This window comes from Onthophagus taurus, chromosome 7 (genome assembly GCF_036711975.1).
Source record: "Onthophagus taurus isolate NC chromosome 7, IU_Otau_3.0, whole genome shotgun sequence".
Classification (NCBI taxonomy): domain Eukaryota; kingdom Metazoa; phylum Arthropoda; class Insecta; order Coleoptera; family Scarabaeidae; genus Onthophagus; species Onthophagus taurus.
In genome coordinates this window covers 8,452,768-8,471,411 of record NC_091972.1, presented here as the reverse complement: position 1 = coordinate 8,471,411, position 18,644 = coordinate 8,452,768, and the positions used below count along the sequence as shown (strand labels likewise).

General features: G+C 30.9%; 6 protein-coding genes across 6 annotated transcripts; 3 read left to right on the top strand and 3 right to left on the bottom strand.

The window, feature by feature from the left end:
• Positions 1 to 71: 71 nt before the first annotated feature.
• LOC111422776 (probable RNA-binding protein CG14230) lies at positions 72 to 1,910 on the top strand. The gene is made up of 5 exons (XM_023056001.2): positions 72 to 371; positions 426 to 617; positions 666 to 880; positions 930 to 1,444; positions 1,661 to 1,910. The coding sequence occupies exons 1-5, from the start codon at positions 204 to 206 to the stop codon at positions 1,840 to 1,842; spliced, it is 1,272 nt and encodes a 423-aa protein (XP_022911769.2). The 5' UTR covers positions 72 to 203; the 3' UTR covers positions 1,843 to 1,910.
• Positions 1,911 to 1,983: 73 nt separating this feature from the next.
• On the bottom strand, positions 1,984 to 4,753 carry LOC111422775 (Mitotic arrest-deficient 1). The gene is made up of 3 exons (XM_023056000.2): positions 3,600 to 4,753; positions 3,176 to 3,550; positions 1,984 to 3,123 (listed from the first exon to the last, which is right to left on the bottom strand). The coding sequence occupies exons 1-3, from the start codon at positions 4,395 to 4,397 to the stop codon at positions 2,068 to 2,070; spliced, it is 2,229 nt and encodes a 742-aa protein (XP_022911768.2). The 5' UTR covers positions 4,398 to 4,753; the 3' UTR covers positions 1,984 to 2,067.
• A 449-nt stretch (positions 4,754 to 5,202) lies between these two features.
• LOC111422785 (inactive selenide, water dikinase) lies at positions 5,203 to 9,286 on the top strand. Its single transcript, XM_023056016.2, has 3 exons — positions 5,203 to 5,673; positions 5,728 to 6,132; positions 8,695 to 9,286. Exons 1-3 carry the CDS (start codon positions 5,368 to 5,370, stop codon positions 9,205 to 9,207), a joined length of 1,224 nt encoding a protein of 407 aa, XP_022911784.1. The 5' UTR covers positions 5,203 to 5,367; the 3' UTR covers positions 9,208 to 9,286.
• A 630-nt stretch (positions 9,287 to 9,916) lies between these two features.
• LOC111422786 (ubiquinone biosynthesis protein COQ3, mitochondrial) lies at positions 9,917 to 11,038 on the bottom strand. Its single transcript, XM_023056017.2, has 4 exons — positions 10,899 to 11,038; positions 10,612 to 10,841; positions 10,134 to 10,556; positions 9,917 to 10,076 (listed from the first exon to the last, which is right to left on the bottom strand). The coding sequence occupies exons 1-4, from the start codon at positions 10,958 to 10,960 to the stop codon at positions 9,964 to 9,966; spliced, it is 828 nt and encodes a 275-aa protein (XP_022911785.2). The 5' UTR covers positions 10,961 to 11,038; the 3' UTR covers positions 9,917 to 9,963.
• A 1,925-nt stretch (positions 11,039 to 12,963) lies between these two features.
• On the top strand, positions 12,964 to 14,945 carry LOC111422853 (lysosomal acid glucosylceramidase-like). Its single transcript, XM_023056106.2, has 6 exons — positions 12,964 to 13,454; positions 13,509 to 14,061; positions 14,132 to 14,276; positions 14,326 to 14,402; positions 14,454 to 14,731; positions 14,782 to 14,945. Exons 1-6 carry the CDS (start codon positions 13,009 to 13,011, stop codon positions 14,876 to 14,878), a joined length of 1,596 nt encoding a protein of 531 aa, XP_022911874.2. The 5' UTR covers positions 12,964 to 13,008; the 3' UTR covers positions 14,879 to 14,945.
• Positions 14,946 to 15,583: 638 nt separating this feature from the next.
• LOC111422900 (uncharacterized) lies at positions 15,584 to 16,140 on the bottom strand. The gene is made up of 2 exons (XM_071197145.1): positions 16,137 to 16,140; positions 15,584 to 16,074 (listed from the first exon to the last, which is right to left on the bottom strand). The coding sequence occupies exons 1-2, from the start codon at positions 16,138 to 16,140 to the stop codon at positions 15,584 to 15,586; spliced, it is 495 nt and encodes a 164-aa protein (XP_071053246.1).
• Positions 16,141 to 18,644: the final 2,504 nt, after the last annotated feature.

The window sequence follows — 18,644 nt, the reverse complement described above, 5'->3', positions numbered from 1 at the left end:
CTTCGTTTGTACCAACATACAAAAATCATGTAGTGTTTAAATTTTTTTATATATGAAAAGAAAAAATAAATTATAAATTGAACTTTTATATTAATCAAATATGCAATAACAAGATAATATAAAAACGTTTATTTTTTTATTATAATTAATATAAAAATGTTTAGGACTCACTTCACTGTATATTACCAACATTAAAAAATCACATGGTGTTTAACCTAAAAAAAATTGTAAACATGAAGAAAGACAATAAATCAGTTAAAAACACAGAGGGTGTTTTAACCGCAGAAGAAAAACGATTACAATCTATAGCAGCAAAAAAGCAACAATACAAAAGTCATAAAAACGCCATAAAATTTGCGTTAACCAATCTCGTAATTAACTGTACTTTAATTTTTGATCAATTTTTCAATTTATTTGAATTGTAGGATGTAAAAACTAATAAGAAAGTAATTTTTAATGATGAACATTCTGATTTGGAAGTAACCGAGAAAGAAATTCCTTTAAAAAATGGTCATTCTTCGAAAAAACAAAGCTTATTTGACGATGATGAAAATGAAAGTGAAGGAGAATATAACTTTGAGATTAAAGAGCAATTTCAAGGAAAAAAGGGAAAGAAGGTAGCTAAACAAAATAATAAAAATAATTATTATTAATTTTATTTTTAGTTATTGGAATTACAATCAAAATATAAAAATGATAAAAGATTTATGTTGGATGAACGATTCCTAGAGGATAATGATAACTTAAATAGTGATAATGAAGATGTAGTACGTAAAGATGTTGTTGAAAATGATTTGGTGCAAGAAAAACAAGATGATTTGACTGTGTTAGAAGAAATTTTAGGTACAAAAATCAATAGGGACAAAGAAAAAGTGAAAAAGTAAGCATTATTTCACTTAATAGGACCTTAATTATTTTTTGACATTTAGATCAAGTAAAAAATCAATGGTACGGTATGATCCATCTAAACCAGAACAAGCAAACTTAGAAGTTCAAATTACAACGGAAGTCAAACCACCAAAAAAGAAAAAGCGTAAAGAAATTCAAGCAAAAAATGAAGAAGAAGTCAAAGAAGTACCTGGTACTTTCTATGAAGTTAAAGATGATTTAAAAGAGAGTTTACAAGAAACCCAACCTTTTAGTTTATTAAATATGTTTGGAAGGAGTGATCCAGAAAGCAATGAAGTTGAAAAAAAGAAAAGAGGAAGAGATGAGGAGGAATGTGTTGAAACAAAGAGTGTTGTTAATAATAAAAATCCATTTCGGTATGATTCTTCTGATAATGAAAGTGATGGGGATATAGAAAAGAATGATAAAGAGGAGGTTGTAAATGAAGAAGTTAAGGATGATGCTAAAAATGATGATCGAAAACGAATTAATTTGGGACCTAGAAAATTTTGGACTGATCCATTCTTTTTTAAAAATGATGATTATAGAATACAAGGTAAATATGTGTTGAGATAATATATAAAATGTTGTTTGTTTTAATCTGATAACAGTCTTTAAGAGTGGTGATAACATCTCATCAAATTACAATTGGTGGTTATTTATATAATTTATTATTTAAATCTTAATTTTCTAAATACATTTTATATCCTTATTATAAAAATTATTTTAAACATAAATATGTCTAAAAGTCCTTTTTTCTCTATTTATTTAGAAGGATTCGATTTTATTAAAAAATTTGACATAGAAGAAGCCGATTTTTCAACAGTTCGTCGCAACATCAAAGAAATTGTCAAAGCCAAGGTGAAACATAATCAAAAGAAAAATAAAATGTTTAAAAAGAAATTGGGCGGGAAGAAATTAATTAAAATGAAAAAGGCGTTAAAAAGGCGATGATAAAGAATGAAATGAATGTGTATTATTTTTATTATTAAAAAATAAATTGAAGCAACCCCTAAAACAAACTCTTAACTAAACTTAATCGAAATTAGAACAAAATATAACTACATAAATAGTAGTAATAACTGAAAATCTTCGTGTTAATGGGCCAAAAAAACGTTTCTTGTTCCGTCTTTTTTATTATATTAAAAACACGATGTTAATTATTATTTATTAATTATATTAATCATCGTCATCTTCTTCATCATCATTAATAGCATAAGTTTTCGTAACGGTACGATTATTGAATAATTCCATCGTTAAAGCACTCAAAAATACAGGAATTGAATTTTGTTGCCTTAAATGTAAATCGATAAGTTCAACTAAACTCGTGCTGAATTGATTTTCAAGTAAATCCAACCCTCCTTCTGTATTTAATTGGAAACAAACTTGATCTTCTGGTCTTTCTGCATACATACTTGTTAACTTATAATTAGAATTCGAACTTTTATCCACTTTATAACCCATCATCATGTAAATAACGTTTCTAAATTCTTGCATAGAAGATTTAAAATAATCTTTTAAACGTTGAACTTGAATCTCAGAAGTTTTTACTTGTTCTCGTAATGAATTTACTTCCTTTGTGTTAATAACGGATTCGTTTAACTTGCTTTGCTCCAGTCCCTCTTCTAAATTACGTATTTTTCTTTTCAATTTTTCAACTTCTTCTTGTAATTTTTCTTTTTCTTTGCTAACTTTTTCGATATGAGCGCTTAAAGGATTTTTAATGGGATGGATAATTTTCTCTGTTTCTTTTACAACATCTTGCCCAACCAACAAATGTTCAAGTTGTATTTCTAATTGATCTTTTCGATCACGCAACATAACATTTTCAGATTTTAATTGTTCAACTTCCAATTTTAATCGATTCATTTGTTCGGTTTTCATTGAAACAGTCGGTTCTGTATAAGCAGTGGGTTCAGCTTTTTGTAAATCAGACTCCAATTTTGCAATTAATTCCTTGTAACCATCTACGATTTGTTCTAGATTATCGATTCGTTCTTTTTGTGATTGAAATTGGCCTGCTCCGGGTTGAGCTGAACTAGCTGGGGTCATACAAATTGTTAAATCCTTCTCGTACGAATCTAATTGTTTACGATAACTATCGCGTTCTTTACTGATCAATTGAAGTTTCTTTTGCATCCTGTGAATGAGATTTTGACGTTGCTGATTGTTTGTTTGTAAATCAGATACAAGTTTTCGATTTTTTTCTAATTCTGAGTGAGCTACTTTGGAATTCTAATAAAAAAGAAAACAATAATTCGTTAATTAATAAATAATTAATAATTACATGAGAAACTGTTTTATATTGTTGTTCCAATTCCATTTTTTCAGACATTAAATTAATCTCTTGGTGTTGGAGTCTTTCAACTAATGATCGTAACATGTGTTGTAATGAAGTATCCGGGGCGGAAGTCTCACATATAGAACTAGCCAACATTCTCCATTCTGTGAGATGTACTTCACACTGAGCTTTATCAACTTGTAAAGAAGCTAATTTCCTTTCATGTTCTTTAAATGTAACAAGGCGATTTCGCAAATCATGAACTTCTTCTTCCAAAATTAATTTATTGTGGACTTCATCTTTGAGCCTTTTTGTTTCTTCTATTAAACGTTTATTTTCTGCTTCTAACGTGCCAAATGTGGTTAATTTATGCTGTTGAGTCTACAAATCAAACTAAATTAAACTGAACTAAATTAATAAAATTATTTACTTTTGCTTGTCGTTGAATTTCTTCATAAGTTTCTTTAATATATTCCAAATCTTTTAAATCCTGCAACGCCTTTTGTAATTTAACTTCTTTCATCTCAAAATTTTGTTGTAATTGACTTAAAGATGCAACTTTACTTTCCAAAGCTACTACTACTTTCTTTTGAACTTCAAGTTCTTCTTGACCCATCTTATATAAAGCCTCAATTTCAACCAATTCTTTTTTAAACTTCCTAATCTCTTCGACATCCTCAATTTCTCGTATATTTTTCTCAGAAGAAATATTCATCATATCTTTCTTTAAAGCATCAATTTTTGCGGTAGCTTCGGTTTTAAAAGCACTCAATTCTAATTTTACATCAGCAAGTTCCTTTTTTAATTCAATTTCCTTTTTTCTTGTATTTTGCAATTGACTTTCTAAATCTTCTATATTTTTCGAATCCTGTTGAACTTGAGCTCGTAAAATTGCCGTTTCGTTATCAAACATAATTTGCATCTCTTTTCTAACAGTATGCATATGTTCAATTTGATTTTCTAGAATCATTATACGATTTCTTGTTGATAATAGATTCAAACGCATCCTTCTTACTTCCTGTGCAGACTCTTCATAAGATACATCTAAAATACTCTCAATTTTTAACCTTTTTGCCGGCGTTTCTTCAGTTGGACTATTGGTGTTATTCATAGAACTTGAACTGCGCTTTACCGGCGTCGAATTCATGCTCAATTTTAACTTATGCGGCTTCAACGTCGTTAATAAATCAGCTATTGTTTGATTAATGTTAGTGTTGTTGTTTGACATGATTTTTTCGTCAGAATTTGTTTAATTCATAACAACTTTAAAATGGTTAGTTTTTAAACTGTAGAACCTCACTTTTATTTATATTTTACATAAGAAACCGCGAGGGTAAACTCGACACAAACGCGCTTCTAAAACGTCAACTGTCAAAGTCAAAAGGCGATTTTATTGAAGTTCGTTTGATGGTTAAGTCTTGAATAAAGTTTAGTTATCACATCAAGTTAGATCAAGGCGCATTTGTGATATCTCTTAATATTTCTTCTAAAAACGATTTAAGTAGTTATTGTATAAGTAATAAATAAAGTTGTAACTGATCGATTTAATTCAAATTTAATAACAGATGTTAATCGAACACTTACATTAATGTCAAACCTGTGGCTGTTAAACAGTTAATTATTTGAAAAGCGATTATTTATTTATTCTTTTTTTGACTATTTTTAGGCTTTATTTGGAAATTGATTGTAGACTTTTAATTGTAAGTAATAATTGTTAAACATAATAGTAGTTTGACGGCTGTTGGAAGAACCGGTAAACAGATTGGGTGACACTGACCCATAGAGTACTTAATACATTGCTTAGATCAATGTATTAGTGAAAATTTGTCTTTTATTGGGTCGATTTAATTTTTATAAATAAACATATTGAGTTGATTAATTAAAAATTAATGTAATTGAATTGATTTTGTTAATATTAAATTAGGAATTTAAAGCGTACCTCCTTCAAATTTTAAAAGAATGGCTGTAATGTTGTATATTCTATGGGTTTTAACCAATCAAAAAATCGGTACCAAGTTGTCATGCGCGATTGTTTCGGTACCGCTTGTAGCGGCCCCTGAAAAGACCCGCAGCCATTTTGCAAGCGTCCCCAGCAATTGTTTGAGAAACGCTTACAACAAGTGTGTTTTCGATACGGTTCCGTTTCTTAGCGGGAAAGTTGAGCACGATTTTCGCCGGAAATTAATCATTGAGACGATATGGGCGATTACCAGGTGACCAGTGTACAACAAGACGCTTTAGGGGCCGTACAGCTGGAGCTCGGGGCAAACCCAAATGCACTTGCACTTCGGCGCCCCTTTGATCCACTCGCCCACGATTTAGAAGCTAGCTTTCGATTAACCCGTTTTGCCGATCTTAAAGGACGAGGTTGTAAGGTACCCCAAGAAGTTCTCAATAAACTGGTAGAAGGGTTACAACAAGATTACAATACCGCTGCTGAACATGAACATTCACATTTTATGCACATGGCAATGCCTCGCATTGGAATTGGATTAGATTGCTCGGTAAGAAAAACGATAATAATCCATGAAAAATTAATTAAAACATAACAAATGTAGGTGACTCCTTTAAGAAATGGTGGTTATTGTCTGGTACAAACTACCGATTTCTTTTACCCTTTGGTTGACGACCCTTATATGATGGGTAAAATAGCGTGTGCTAACGTTTTGAGTGATTTGTATGCAATGGGAGTAACGGAATGTGACAATATGTTGATGTTATTGGGAGTTAGTACTAAAATGACTGAGAAAGAACGTGATGTTGTCATCCCATTGATTATGAGGGGTTTCAAGGATTCCGCTTTGGAAGCTGGAACTTCTGTAACGGGAGGCCAAACTGTTGTTAATCCGTGGTGTACCATTGGAGGTGTTGCTTCTACTGTTTGTCAACCAAATGAGTATATTGTGCCTGATAATGCTGTTGTTGGCGATGTTTTGGTTTTAACAAAACCATTAGGAACACAGGTAAGAAAAATTAATAAAATAAAGTTATTATACCGGTGTCCCATGTAAGTGGCAAAGTACATAAATCACATTAATATTTTTATACATATGTGTTCCATAACGAATGGAATGATATAGTTTTGATTGCATGTTCTGGTTCTACATATCAAAATAAGTTGACTTTGATAAGATATGTTGATACTTACCGCTTTTAGTTTTTGAGTTATTTTAATTAGAATCTCTTTTTTTAGCAATTAATCCTGTGTTTTTTAAATCTGAATTTTTTAGCAACTGATCGAACTAGAAAGTTAAAATTTGTGATAGTTGCTGCTTGGATATCCTTAAATAGAGTTTCATTGGCTACATCAGTGTATCTTCTATAGCATGATTAAAATATAACTACTGTTTTACCATATTCAATTGCAAAAAAGTCGAAAATTTGAAATGGAACACCCCATATTTGACTAGCTTATCAAATAGAGAATTTAATTCTTTACAAATCTTCAATACATGATATAACTTAAAACAAAATTTTGGATGTAAGGCGACATTACATTTTTGGCAAATGGTTTGGTTTTCTTGATAAAGTACTTTATCATATCTCGAATTTACATGTAAATTAGTAGAAGCCTTAGAGGGTCCACGTTTTGTACATTTTTTCCAGTATGTTGGTAGCAATTGCTCTTTTAAAGGTTAAATGATCCATTTTTCCTCTTCTAATTCAGTGAAGCTGCCAAGCATTTTGCTCCGCCATTTCCTCACATTGGCAAATGAGCGGAAAATACCATTTTTTTTCCACAAATCAAACACCTATACAGGCTAATATTTTAATCACAGTGATCAACACCGTCCATGTTATTATTGTATTGTTTAACAATATTTGGTTGATCAACATTAATGTGCTTCTTTTCTTTTTGCGAAAATCGTTTTGCTTGGGTAAGAGGAGCTATTGTGGATAAATTAGATGCAAATGAAACTACATTATTATTATTCCATTGGCAAATTATTATTTGGCTGTCCTTTTCTAGTACATAATTGTATGTACCTCTTTTAGATTTTTTTACTTCCAAAGAAGTAGGTAGAGGGCTTGATTTTCTCTGATAGTGCCTGTTCCTTTTAGACCTCTATGCTTGAGTTCTTGAAATAACGTAATTGAAGAAAAGAAATTGTTAAAGTACAGATGACTACCTGTCCAGTTAGGTTGCAAAACATCTGTATATTGGAGGAAAACACTGGACCCAAGTCCTATATCTTTGTAAGCTGCAGTTAAAGTAGTGGATTTTCTTTGATATGGATCAAACCATAAAACATATCCCATCTTATCTAATTGGCTTGCTACAAATAAACTGCTTGCATGAATGCCATCCACAGTAAGGAACCATAGCTTCATCTATACTATGATTTTTTTGAAACGGTGCAAAATCAATAAATGATTTGTTTACTGCAGTAAACAGTGGCCTTACTTTAGCAAATTTATCGTTTTTTTCAAATTCATCATTGTTACAGCGGTGCAAAACTTTCATGATGTACATGAAACAGTCTCATAAAAAACACAGGATTTCTTCTGATGTTGTATTACCAATAAAATTTCTTTTAGTCACATAAATATTGCTGTAAGTTAAGATTAAGCTGATTACTTCTGCGTTAAAAAAATATTTGAAATAACTTCAGTGGTGTCAGTTGTTGCTGTGGACCAAGTATTTCTATCCATTCAGAGAAATTGTTTTCAACAATATTCTGTCTGATCCAAGAATATGATTTTGCAGGTCTTGTTACCAGGTTCTGTTGTGGAGCGGTTGATAATGGCAAATCATCTTCAGAATCATAATCAGAATCCACCACAAACTCTGCAGTTGGTCTTAGTTCAACACCATTCAAATTATTGATAGTAACATAATTCTCTTCACCAGAATCTTCATTTGTTACGTCGTCATTTGCGTTCTCTGGAGGAAAAATAACAATGCCTGTTGGAGGAACTGGATTGTCATCGATATTTTCTAGCTCCTCCAGAAATTTGTATAATTTTAAAGGTCTCCTGAAAAAACAAACATTTTCATATTCTACATGTAGTAGCAGATAATGTGCTACCTTCGTTTTGAAAGGACACATAATAATTATTATAACGTCAACACAAATATTGTTTTTCAAATTATTGAAGAATGAAAACACTGTAAAAGGGTTCCTTTACAACACTACTGTAACGCCTTCTAGGTATCAGAAGCTGAAAAAAATAAGGAAACATTTGACATCCTTTTGACTGGGTTAATTGCTAAAAAAAGTTTCTAATTAAAATAACTCAAAAACTAAAAGCACTAGGTATCAACACATCTTATCAAAGCTATATCAACATATTTTTGTGTGTAGAATCAGAACAAGCAATAAAAACTGTATTATTCCATTTAAAATATTTATTTCGGTACGTCGCTATGGAACTCCCTGTATGTATAAAAATATTTCCGTTTATAATGTGGTAAATCTCGTGTGTATCTCGGCTTCTTAATGCCATTTATGGTACTTTGCTACTTACGTGGGACACCCCCTGTATTTTTAAATTTTCATTAATTATATTAACTTTTTATTTAGGTTGCTGTTAATGCACATCAATGGTTAGATCAACCTGAACGTTGGAATCGTATAAAATTAGTTGTAAGTGAAGAAGATGTTCGTAAAGCGTATCATCGAGCAATGGATTCGATGGCTCGTTTAAATCGTATAGCGAGTCGATTGATGCATAAATACAACGCTCACGGTGCAACGGATGTGACTGGTTTTGGGTTATTGGGTCATGCTCAAACATTGGCTTCACATCAAAAGAATGACGTTTCATTTGTTATCCATAATTTACCGGTTATTGCAAAAATGGCCGCTGTAGCAAAAGCATGCGGTAACATGTTCCAGTTGTTACAAGGTCATTCCGCAGAAACTTCGGGTGGATTGTTGATTTGTTTGCCCAGAGAACAGGCAGCAGCTTATTGTAAGGATATTGAGAAACAAGAAGGTTATCAAGCGTGGATTATCGGGATTGTTGAAAAAGGAAATAGGACGGCTCGTATTATTGATAAGCCGCGAGTGATTGAGGTGCCAGCCAAGGAGTAAACTTTTTTTTTTAATAATAATATTTACAATTATAAACAATGCGTTAAAAAAAATTATTAAAAAATGAGCTTTTTTCGAAGCTTTCTAATTATTAATTTTTATGATTAGATAATTATTGTAGCAGATTCCTTGCTATTTCACTCTTAAAAATAATATAAAGGGACAAAACGGAATATAGAAAAACAATTTTAAAAAATACAAAACGAGTTTTGTCGCCTACTTTTCTATGTTTCCTGGTAGATATCTTAGTAGTTAAACAGTTCATATCCTGTGAGGTTTTTCTCGGATATACTTTTTGGTTTCTTTAAACTTAAATATTTTTTTTATTAATTTAAGAAGTAGCCATAAGAGAGATTTGTATTCGTAAGTTTTGTAAGATACTTTTCGGAAATATAGAGTTTGAATCTGATTTTAGTGTGGATTTACATTGAAATATAGTGTAGGTAAACTCCAAAGAAGGTACACTGTGTTAATTAATTATCGTATCCGACGTCATCATTGCAAGTATGCAACCAAATACGCAAATCGCGTATTGCAATACCATTACTGTGAGATTGGTTGCATACTTAGGATAATTAATTAACACTGTATAACTTGACATTTTGCTAAGTTTTAGATAATGGCGTTATTTATTATTTTAAATAACTCTAGAGAGGTGTATTGGTTTATGATTGATGGATGGGTCAGGCCAATAGATAATTGGACATGGTCCATTCAATGTATGTATTCAATATATATACAAATATATCCATCTATTTATAATTTAACAGCATGTAAAGCATAACAAATTGAGGTACCTTGAATCCACGACCATGAATTTGTAAAATAATTGTATAACATTCCATGAATAAGTTTTGTTCGACAATTATCTAAAAAAAAATAATAATAATCAAATATTGGATTAATGTAAGTTAAAAAAATCTTACTTTCTTCTAATAATCTTTGTATAACATGTGGTTCAATAAATTTTTCATAATCGTGTGTCCCTTTCGGAACAAGCCCAACCAAATCTTCAACAACAAATATCCCTAAACATTTTGCTAACAACGTTTTATTTATAGTTGTAACAAAAATTGATCCCCCTGGCTTTAAGCATTGAACACATTCAGAAATAAATCGTTGATGATCACAAACATGTTCAATTATTTCTGAAGCTACGACTCCATCAAACACACATTTATTCTTATCATCATTAGCAAACTCTTCTATTGAAGTACAAAAATAATTCAAATCTTTTAATTTATTGTCTTTATGTGAGTGTTGTTTTGCGACTTGTATTAAATCTTTTGATGCATCTATACCAGTTACTTCAGCACCTAACCTAGATAAAGGTTCTGATAATAAACCCCCTAAAAATATACAATCCATTAATTAAGTAATTTAATTGAAAATTAATTATAAAACCTCCACATCCTACATCTAAAATTTTAAATCCTTTTAAGGGGTTAAAACAGTTTTTAAGGTTATGTTTAGGATCTGATTCTAATAATCCTTCTCGAATCAACGGAACACGGAGTTTATTTAAAGAATGAAGAGTTTTCATCATCCCCATTTCATCCCACCACGTTGATGAATAATGTTTAAAGTGTTCAATTTCACCATCATCTACTGTTGTTGATTGTACCGAATAGTTACTTAAAAAAATTAAGGTATACAATATATTTGGTGTTGAAAAAATGTATTAAACTTACCGAATTGATAAAAGAAATTGATTTTTTAACGAGTTGGACCTTATTAACTTAGAAAGTAACATATTTTATGAACAATCAATGTAAAACAATTTGAACATAACCTCAAATTATAATTTGAGTATTTTGATGAAAAGTAAACAACATGAAGTTGGGTTTAAATGTAAAAAGTATTGTGTGAAATTAGTTGAAAATGAATTTTGAATTTTAGCCTAAAATGTAATATAACAAAATTTTTAACAGTACAAGTAAAAATGTTCATTTCTGAAGATACCACTACAGATCGAAACAAAGCCAGGACAGGTCCTAGTCCCCAAAATCTATAAAGGCAATATGAAACAAGAAAACAGTCATCATTTATAGTTTTTGGAAAAATGTGTCTTAACTGGGATCCAAAAGTTAAACAAAGAATGTTTGGAAGAATATAGAATAGAAATACAAAAACAGGAATGATGACGAACTTGTGGAATCCAGGGAAAAATATTTAAAAAGTTTAGAGAATCACATAGAAGATATACTGAATATTGAAAGTCTAAATAAAGATAATGAAAACTGACATCGAAGATGATGATTCTGAGATGAGATCAAAAAGTTTAATAAGGAATGTTTTTTGGCTATGTCTAAGATATAAAAGGATACAAGGTCTATCTACTAAGGTCTAAGCATATACAAGATATATGCCAGATCAACAGATGGATGATATGAATTATTTACGAATTAGCAAGAATTTTATTGGCAATGAGTAATGAAGATATGAAGGTTATGTGTTATAATGACGCCATAACAAGTAGCGACTGTAGGAAATGGAAAGAAGTAATAACCCGAAAATACAGCTTAGTATCGTGTTTTATCCCCATTTTGATTGTTAAGCACTATTTTGAATTACTATAAAAATTGCGAAATATTCGACGTGGGTAAAAAGTCAACTGAACTTTCAAATGAACAAAGAAAAATAATAATAAAATTTCATATAAAACAAAAATTTTTGCTTGAAATCGTAAAAATAATGAAGCGCAGCACCTCTACTACACAATACGAGGGTGTGTAAACATTTTAAAGCAATGTGCAGAAAAATGGGATGTTTACAAGATTTTATCTTCAACAGGATAATGATTCGAAGCATACTAGATTCTAGACTTAGACCATGTACAGCTGTTCAGAGTACCTCAAAACATTGTCACAAAGCCCAGATCTTATCGTTAAACCCATTGTCAATATTCAAGAAATTGAAATATCACGATATTAGGAACGTAATCGACTTAAAAATAGCGTTGACGACAGAATCGACTAAAATACCACCTCAATTAACCACTAAACTAGCGGAATTAATGTCGAGGTGTCGAAGTGCTGTTGTTAAGCAAACAGGCATCCAGCAAAATATTAGCCATCTACTTTTGCTTTTACTCTTCTAAGTATTCTAAGTATCTTCCAAAATATTGAAGACCAATATATTTAAATTATTTATGGTATTTTAATTTTTCCTTAAATGTTAATAGAAAAAAATATTATTAAATAGAATCGATATTACGTAAAAATATAAATATTTAAAAAATTCCTATTTTTCATGATTCCGAGTATTATATTAAATCAATTTTGTTTATTTTATATATATTTTTTTTTGAATTTTAAATTAACTGTTAATTCCAAGAATATAAAATTGAATCAGAGCATAAAGTATTCAAATGATAATAATAAAATAATTTACTTCTTAATCATTTAAGCTTACTTTCCAGCTATTACTAAGCCTATTTATTTAATAATTAAATATGTAATTCAACAAATATGTAACAAACAAGTCGTCATAGTGTTCTACATATTTTCCATTCAAGGGTAAATAATTCACGTACAAGAATGACTTGTAGAAATCTGCTACGACGTCGTGAAAAGCAAATGAAAAGAAAAATAATGTCTACACAATTTATATTACTCAGCAAACGATTCAAATTCTTGACAATTTTTTTTAAAACTATGTTCCCACTCTCACCATTTTTTAAGGCAATACATTTCATACTTGGAATAATATTCCCCCATTATTTATTTAAATCTATAAAAAAATCATAAAATGCAAAACGTTCATTGAAAAACTTATTCGTCAAATAAATCGGTGGTTAAAATGATCACCGTAAAGTTATTGATATTTTCATTAAGTTTATTACTTGGCTGTTGTATTTGGAACGTTTTAAGTTGTAAATCTGTAGATTTTGGAAATGGTGGAACAGCTTGTGTGTGCGATGAAAACTATTGCGATTTCATTGGTCCAGCTAAAAAGCCTGGTGGGAATGGATATGTTATATACACTTCTAATTTAGCTGGATTGAGATTTAATGCAAGTTATGGAAAATTCATTCAAGATAATGGAAATTCAGGATCTAAAAAGAAACATTTCAAACATTTAATTAACAAGAAAAAGCATGAAAAACGGGATTATGATAATACAATACTAGAATTGAATGAAGATGTAACTTATCAAAGCATTTTTGGATTTGGTGGTGCATTTACTGATTCAACTGGGTTTAACATAAAATCATTACCACTAAAGTTACAGACCGCTATTATGATGTATCATAAAAGATGACTTTTAAAAAAATTTTTTTTCATTAAATTTTTTTTTAGTTCATATTTTGGTATGGAAGGAATTGAATACAACGTTGGGAGAGTACCGATTGGTGGGACAGATTTTTCGCCATACAGTTATTCTTATGACGATGGCCCCGAAGACAAAAATCTAACAAATTTTGCTTTAAAGGATCTCGATTACAAATACAAGATTCCTTTTGTAAAGGAAGCTAAAATTTTAAACGATGAATTGGAATTGTATGGTTCCGCTTGGACAGCTCCAATTTGGATGAAAACCAACAACAGTACGGTTGGTGGAACGATAAAACCGGAAATGTATCAAACTTGGGCGAATTATTATGTAAAATTTTTGGAGGAGTACGAAAAAAATAATATTTCTTTTTGGGGGATTACAACCGGAAATGAACCTAGTTTAGCTTTGTTTCCGTTAATTTTAGCAAACGTTAATACGGTTGGTTGGACTCCAGATCAATTAGCAAAATGGGTTTCAGAAAATTATGGACCGACATTAAGAAATTCTAAGTATAAAGACATTAAACTTATGGCTATGGATGATCAACGATACTTTTTACCTGGCTTATACAAAGTGGTATGAATATTTTGTTTTTTTTAATAAAAATTGTTTTTTTATTATTTTTAAAATGTTAACATTTCTTTAGTTGGATGGCCCAACCAATGCATCGTCATACATTGATGGAATAGCTGTTCATTGGTATTTAGACAAATATGTACCTGCAACAACGTTAAATACTACCCATTATAAATATGCAGATAAATTCATTTTGTCAACAGAAGCATGTGAAGGTAATTAAATTATTTTTTATGAATACATATATGTAGATATATATTTTAGGTTCTACACGTGTTGATAAAGGCGTTAGATTAGGTAATTGGCAAAGAGGAGAAAATTACGCAAAAGATATTATTGATGTAAATATAAAAACATTAAAAATACAAAAAATGTATCCTAATTTTTTATAGGATTTAAATAACTGGGTAATAGGTTGGGTAGATTGGAATATGGCTATAAACATGACCGGGGGACCCACTTACGTTGAAAATATCGTCGATGCCCCTATAATAGTAGACGGAAAAAGTAAAGTATTTTATAAAAATCCGATGTATTACGCAATGGGACATTTTTCCAAATTTTTACCAAGAGGATCGCGTCGCATTTCTTTAACTGGTGATTATACAAATCTTGACATCGTAGCTTTCAAGAAACCAAAAGGAGGGATTGCCATTGAAATCCTCAATAGGTAATTATTATTTAATGATTTTATTTTGTAACTATTTTTATGATTTTAAGGTATAACTATTCAATACCGTTGAAGATTCGTTATAAGAATAATAAATTGATCAGTTTGAATGTTACACCGAAATCTATGAATACAGTATATTGGTAACTAAATTGATAAAACAATTTTTTTTCGAAAATTATAAAATGAAAGAAAATTATATCTGATAACTAAATTCGATGCTTTTTAATTTCAACCTAAATCTTTAAAAGAAATCAAATTCCAATCCCAATTAATCATCATTCATTGATTTAAGTACAGCTATTAGCCATTACGAGAATACGGAAAATTAATTCTGTAAACTATTATGTGCTTTAACTGGCCTTTAATTGTTATTTTTAGTCTTACTAGTTTCGGGACTCGGCCATCATCAGAGACTATGTCAAATGAGTTTATAGAATATACTCTAAGGTCTGATCGCCGATCGTCGGATAAACGGCAGCCGACTTCCGGAGAGTATAATTTACTTTTATATGATATGGCAACGGAAACAATAGGGTGCGATGAGTTCGTAGATTTAACTTTGTATAGTTAGCAACATCACTAGTGATATCACAATGGAAAGCAAAAAGTTAATAATTATGTGGTGTTTATATCCAAAATATCGCCGAAATATGGAGATGTCAGTATTTCAGAATGTCACAATTCTCTCTTGATGTGTTACATGATCGTTTGAAAAATGTTATACAGTGTCAAAATACAAATATTAGAAGTTATATAGAAGTAGCTAGGTAAGTAAAAGAGAGTATTTATTATGTGATTTATTAAACTAAAACTAGTTACAATTTTTTATTTGAGAGGTTGATGGATCTTTTATGGCTGTGTGCTTAAAAAATGAACCGTACTGAAATTATGTGTATTTTGTTGTTTAATTTTTTTAATTAATTGTAGAACTCCTAATTGGAATTCTACAATTTCATCGTCATTAAAATTATTTAATGTAGGGATAATCCCTTGGAAAAAAGATAGATGCCTATTAGGTTGAACTTCTAATATTTCCGGCATGTTTTCTTCAAATTCTTCAGAATGTCTTCGTTTTCGCTCCTGTTTTACTATGTCGACTCTTTCCATTTTTCTGTCAACAATTTCTTCATCATCATTTTCATCAGAATTTTGCGATTCTTCTGGAAAACTCGGCGTATCTCGCCTATATATAGTTTTATTTAAAAATTGAAGTTGATCATGGTATATATATTTTTTTATTTCAACACATCCGGATCCAGATTTTTTATTTTCTTTAATTTTCTTTTTTGATTTGCAAAAACTATCTCTGATATTTGACCATTTCTTTACCACTTCTTTATCTGAAAATAAATAAAATATCAATTAATATTTTGATTGTTCCAAATATCTATCCAGTGATTACACATTGTGAAGGATGTGTGCACAAGCTATTTGGGCTGTCATGAAATTAGGGTGTATACCTATACTAGACAAGAAAATGTGGGAGTCGATTGCTGTCAAATTTGAAGAAAGGACTAAATTTCTTCATTGCTTGGGGTCTGTTGACGAGAAGCAGATTCGGATTACCGTTTCAATAAGATGGAAATATTTGTTGAAAATTGCCTTCCAGGTGCAGTGAACATAAATATCTCCTTATACCATACGGGAGATCAAATTTGACATTTAAACAAAAAATTTTCAACTACCGCTTAAGTAGAGCTCGAAGATACTTTGAGGATAATTGGAGGACACTACATCGTGTAGTTCGTGAGACATAGTTTTTAAGAAGAAAATTATATGACAATACTTGGATTTGCAGACTTAAATAATGAGCTACTCACAAAATGTGTATTTCTCCTTTTCACCAAAGTTTGAGTAGTCGCTTTTTAATATGCGACATATTTCTTCCCAGCATTTTTTGGTTTCGGCTTTATTTTTATATACGTCAAGAGTTTTGTCCCACAAGACAGGTCTTTCTTCGACAAGACTGATTAATAAGTCGACATCCATTTTTGTAGTTATAAGAATTTTTTCATAACCTATAAATAAAGCAAAACCACCGAATCCAACGTTCGTCCAAAACCGTTTCGGCTTTGCCGTATAAACGCGCGTACTACTATAAAATCGATGACCGGATACCCGGTTTCCGGCAGCTGGGCGCGCAGTGGTGCTATTCGCCGAGCAGCCGGTTCCCCTTCTCCGGCTAACCGGTACTATAGTTCATGTAAAATCTCTCATACTCGTAACGTCTAACAATCTAGCGATTTACTCGTGTAAGACGGGTCTCATACTGTCTAGGTTGCTGGATAAACAGCAGGCGGCTAGACGACTGTAAGAGAGTATAATTTGCTTTTACACGATATTGCCACGGAGACAATCGGCTGCGATGGTTGTGTACATTTAACTTTAGCAAAAACTCCGATTCCAATTTCATAGGAAGCGTTCAGTGGAGTTTCAATTAATTTCATGTGCCTGGGTAATTCTGAGTGGAGATTAAAGGGTTGAAAGACGTTTAGTAGATGTTCTGCAAAGATATTTTCTTTCCTTATAATTAGAGAGATTACTAAGAAAATTTTCAACGTTTTTGTGCCGTTTTAGGGTTTCTTTCAGCAGATGGGTAGCCTTATTCAGTTTTGTTTTAATATCCTGTGATTGGGTTATTTGGCAGAATGTCTTGATCTTTTCTTATCTCTAACCATGTTGCTAATGTCACGTGGTTTTTGTAGTGCTTCACGGAGTGGAGTCTGGGGTCTCCTGGTGTCTCAGTTTCTGCTGTGGTTTGTAGTGTGGATGGTACTTTCTAGTTGAGATGGTCAACAAAACTTTGATGTTGAGATGGTCATTGTGACTGGCAACTGTAGATGAATAGAAAAACGTTTTAAATGGCAAAATTTAGCCAACGATTTATTTTTCCAGGATGTGTAAGAGCTCTAGACGCAAACACATTGCAATACGAGCATAAAATATAATTGTAATATAAAATTATTTTTATTTATTTATTTATATCGGGGAGCAACAACAGGACAAACCCAATAAAGTTGCTCCACATAATTAGTTATACACAAAAACCTATAAAGTAATATTCAATGTGACTGATGAATGAACTATGAATGTTACAAATAACATGTGATTCATAAAACTAATAAGTTATTATTTTAAATTAACATTATTAAGTTAACATGTTATGCGCAGTCTTCACAGCCTCGCGGACCGCAAACTTAATATTACGTGGGCTACTCGAAAAAAGATCGTATCTCAGTCGATCCGAAGTTCTTTCCATTCTCAGAATAGGTGAGTTACGTTACGATATGCGTTTATTCGTGAAGTGGGCATATAAAAAAGGAAGTCGTACTGTAATTGACGAGGAGGAACATGAAAATCAATTCTCGCCATCAGCGATGGGGAATCAGTGCTACCATTGAGAAGCTTGTACAGAAATAAAACGTCATTATATGCTCGTAGCTGGGAGAGCGTTAGCAATCCAAACATTTCATAACCAGATGCATCATCACTGTACACTTGTTGGGTTTTAATTTATTTTAAACAGTATCTTGAATCACTAGATTACCGTTCTTGTATACTGAGTTGCATTATAATTGAGATTATTCTTTCACCTTTTTTTAATCTTAAAAAAATTTAACCTTAATCTTACGTTTCTACAATTATTTTATGTAAATATTTTTAAATAACTTCGTTTAAAACTGGTAAAACTCCATACTTATCTTTTCTTATTTCTGCTATCTATTTAAGCATTACATTTATTCTTTTTTGGATAATCTCAATTATTTCATTTTTTTAACGAAAAATAAAACTTTAGTGCAATACTTTAATAGTAATCTTTTAACCCACATATTTACATACATATACATAAATCAGTTTATTCCTTATCGTTGAAGAAAATTATAAGTTAACTTCCCACACCAACGTGAAA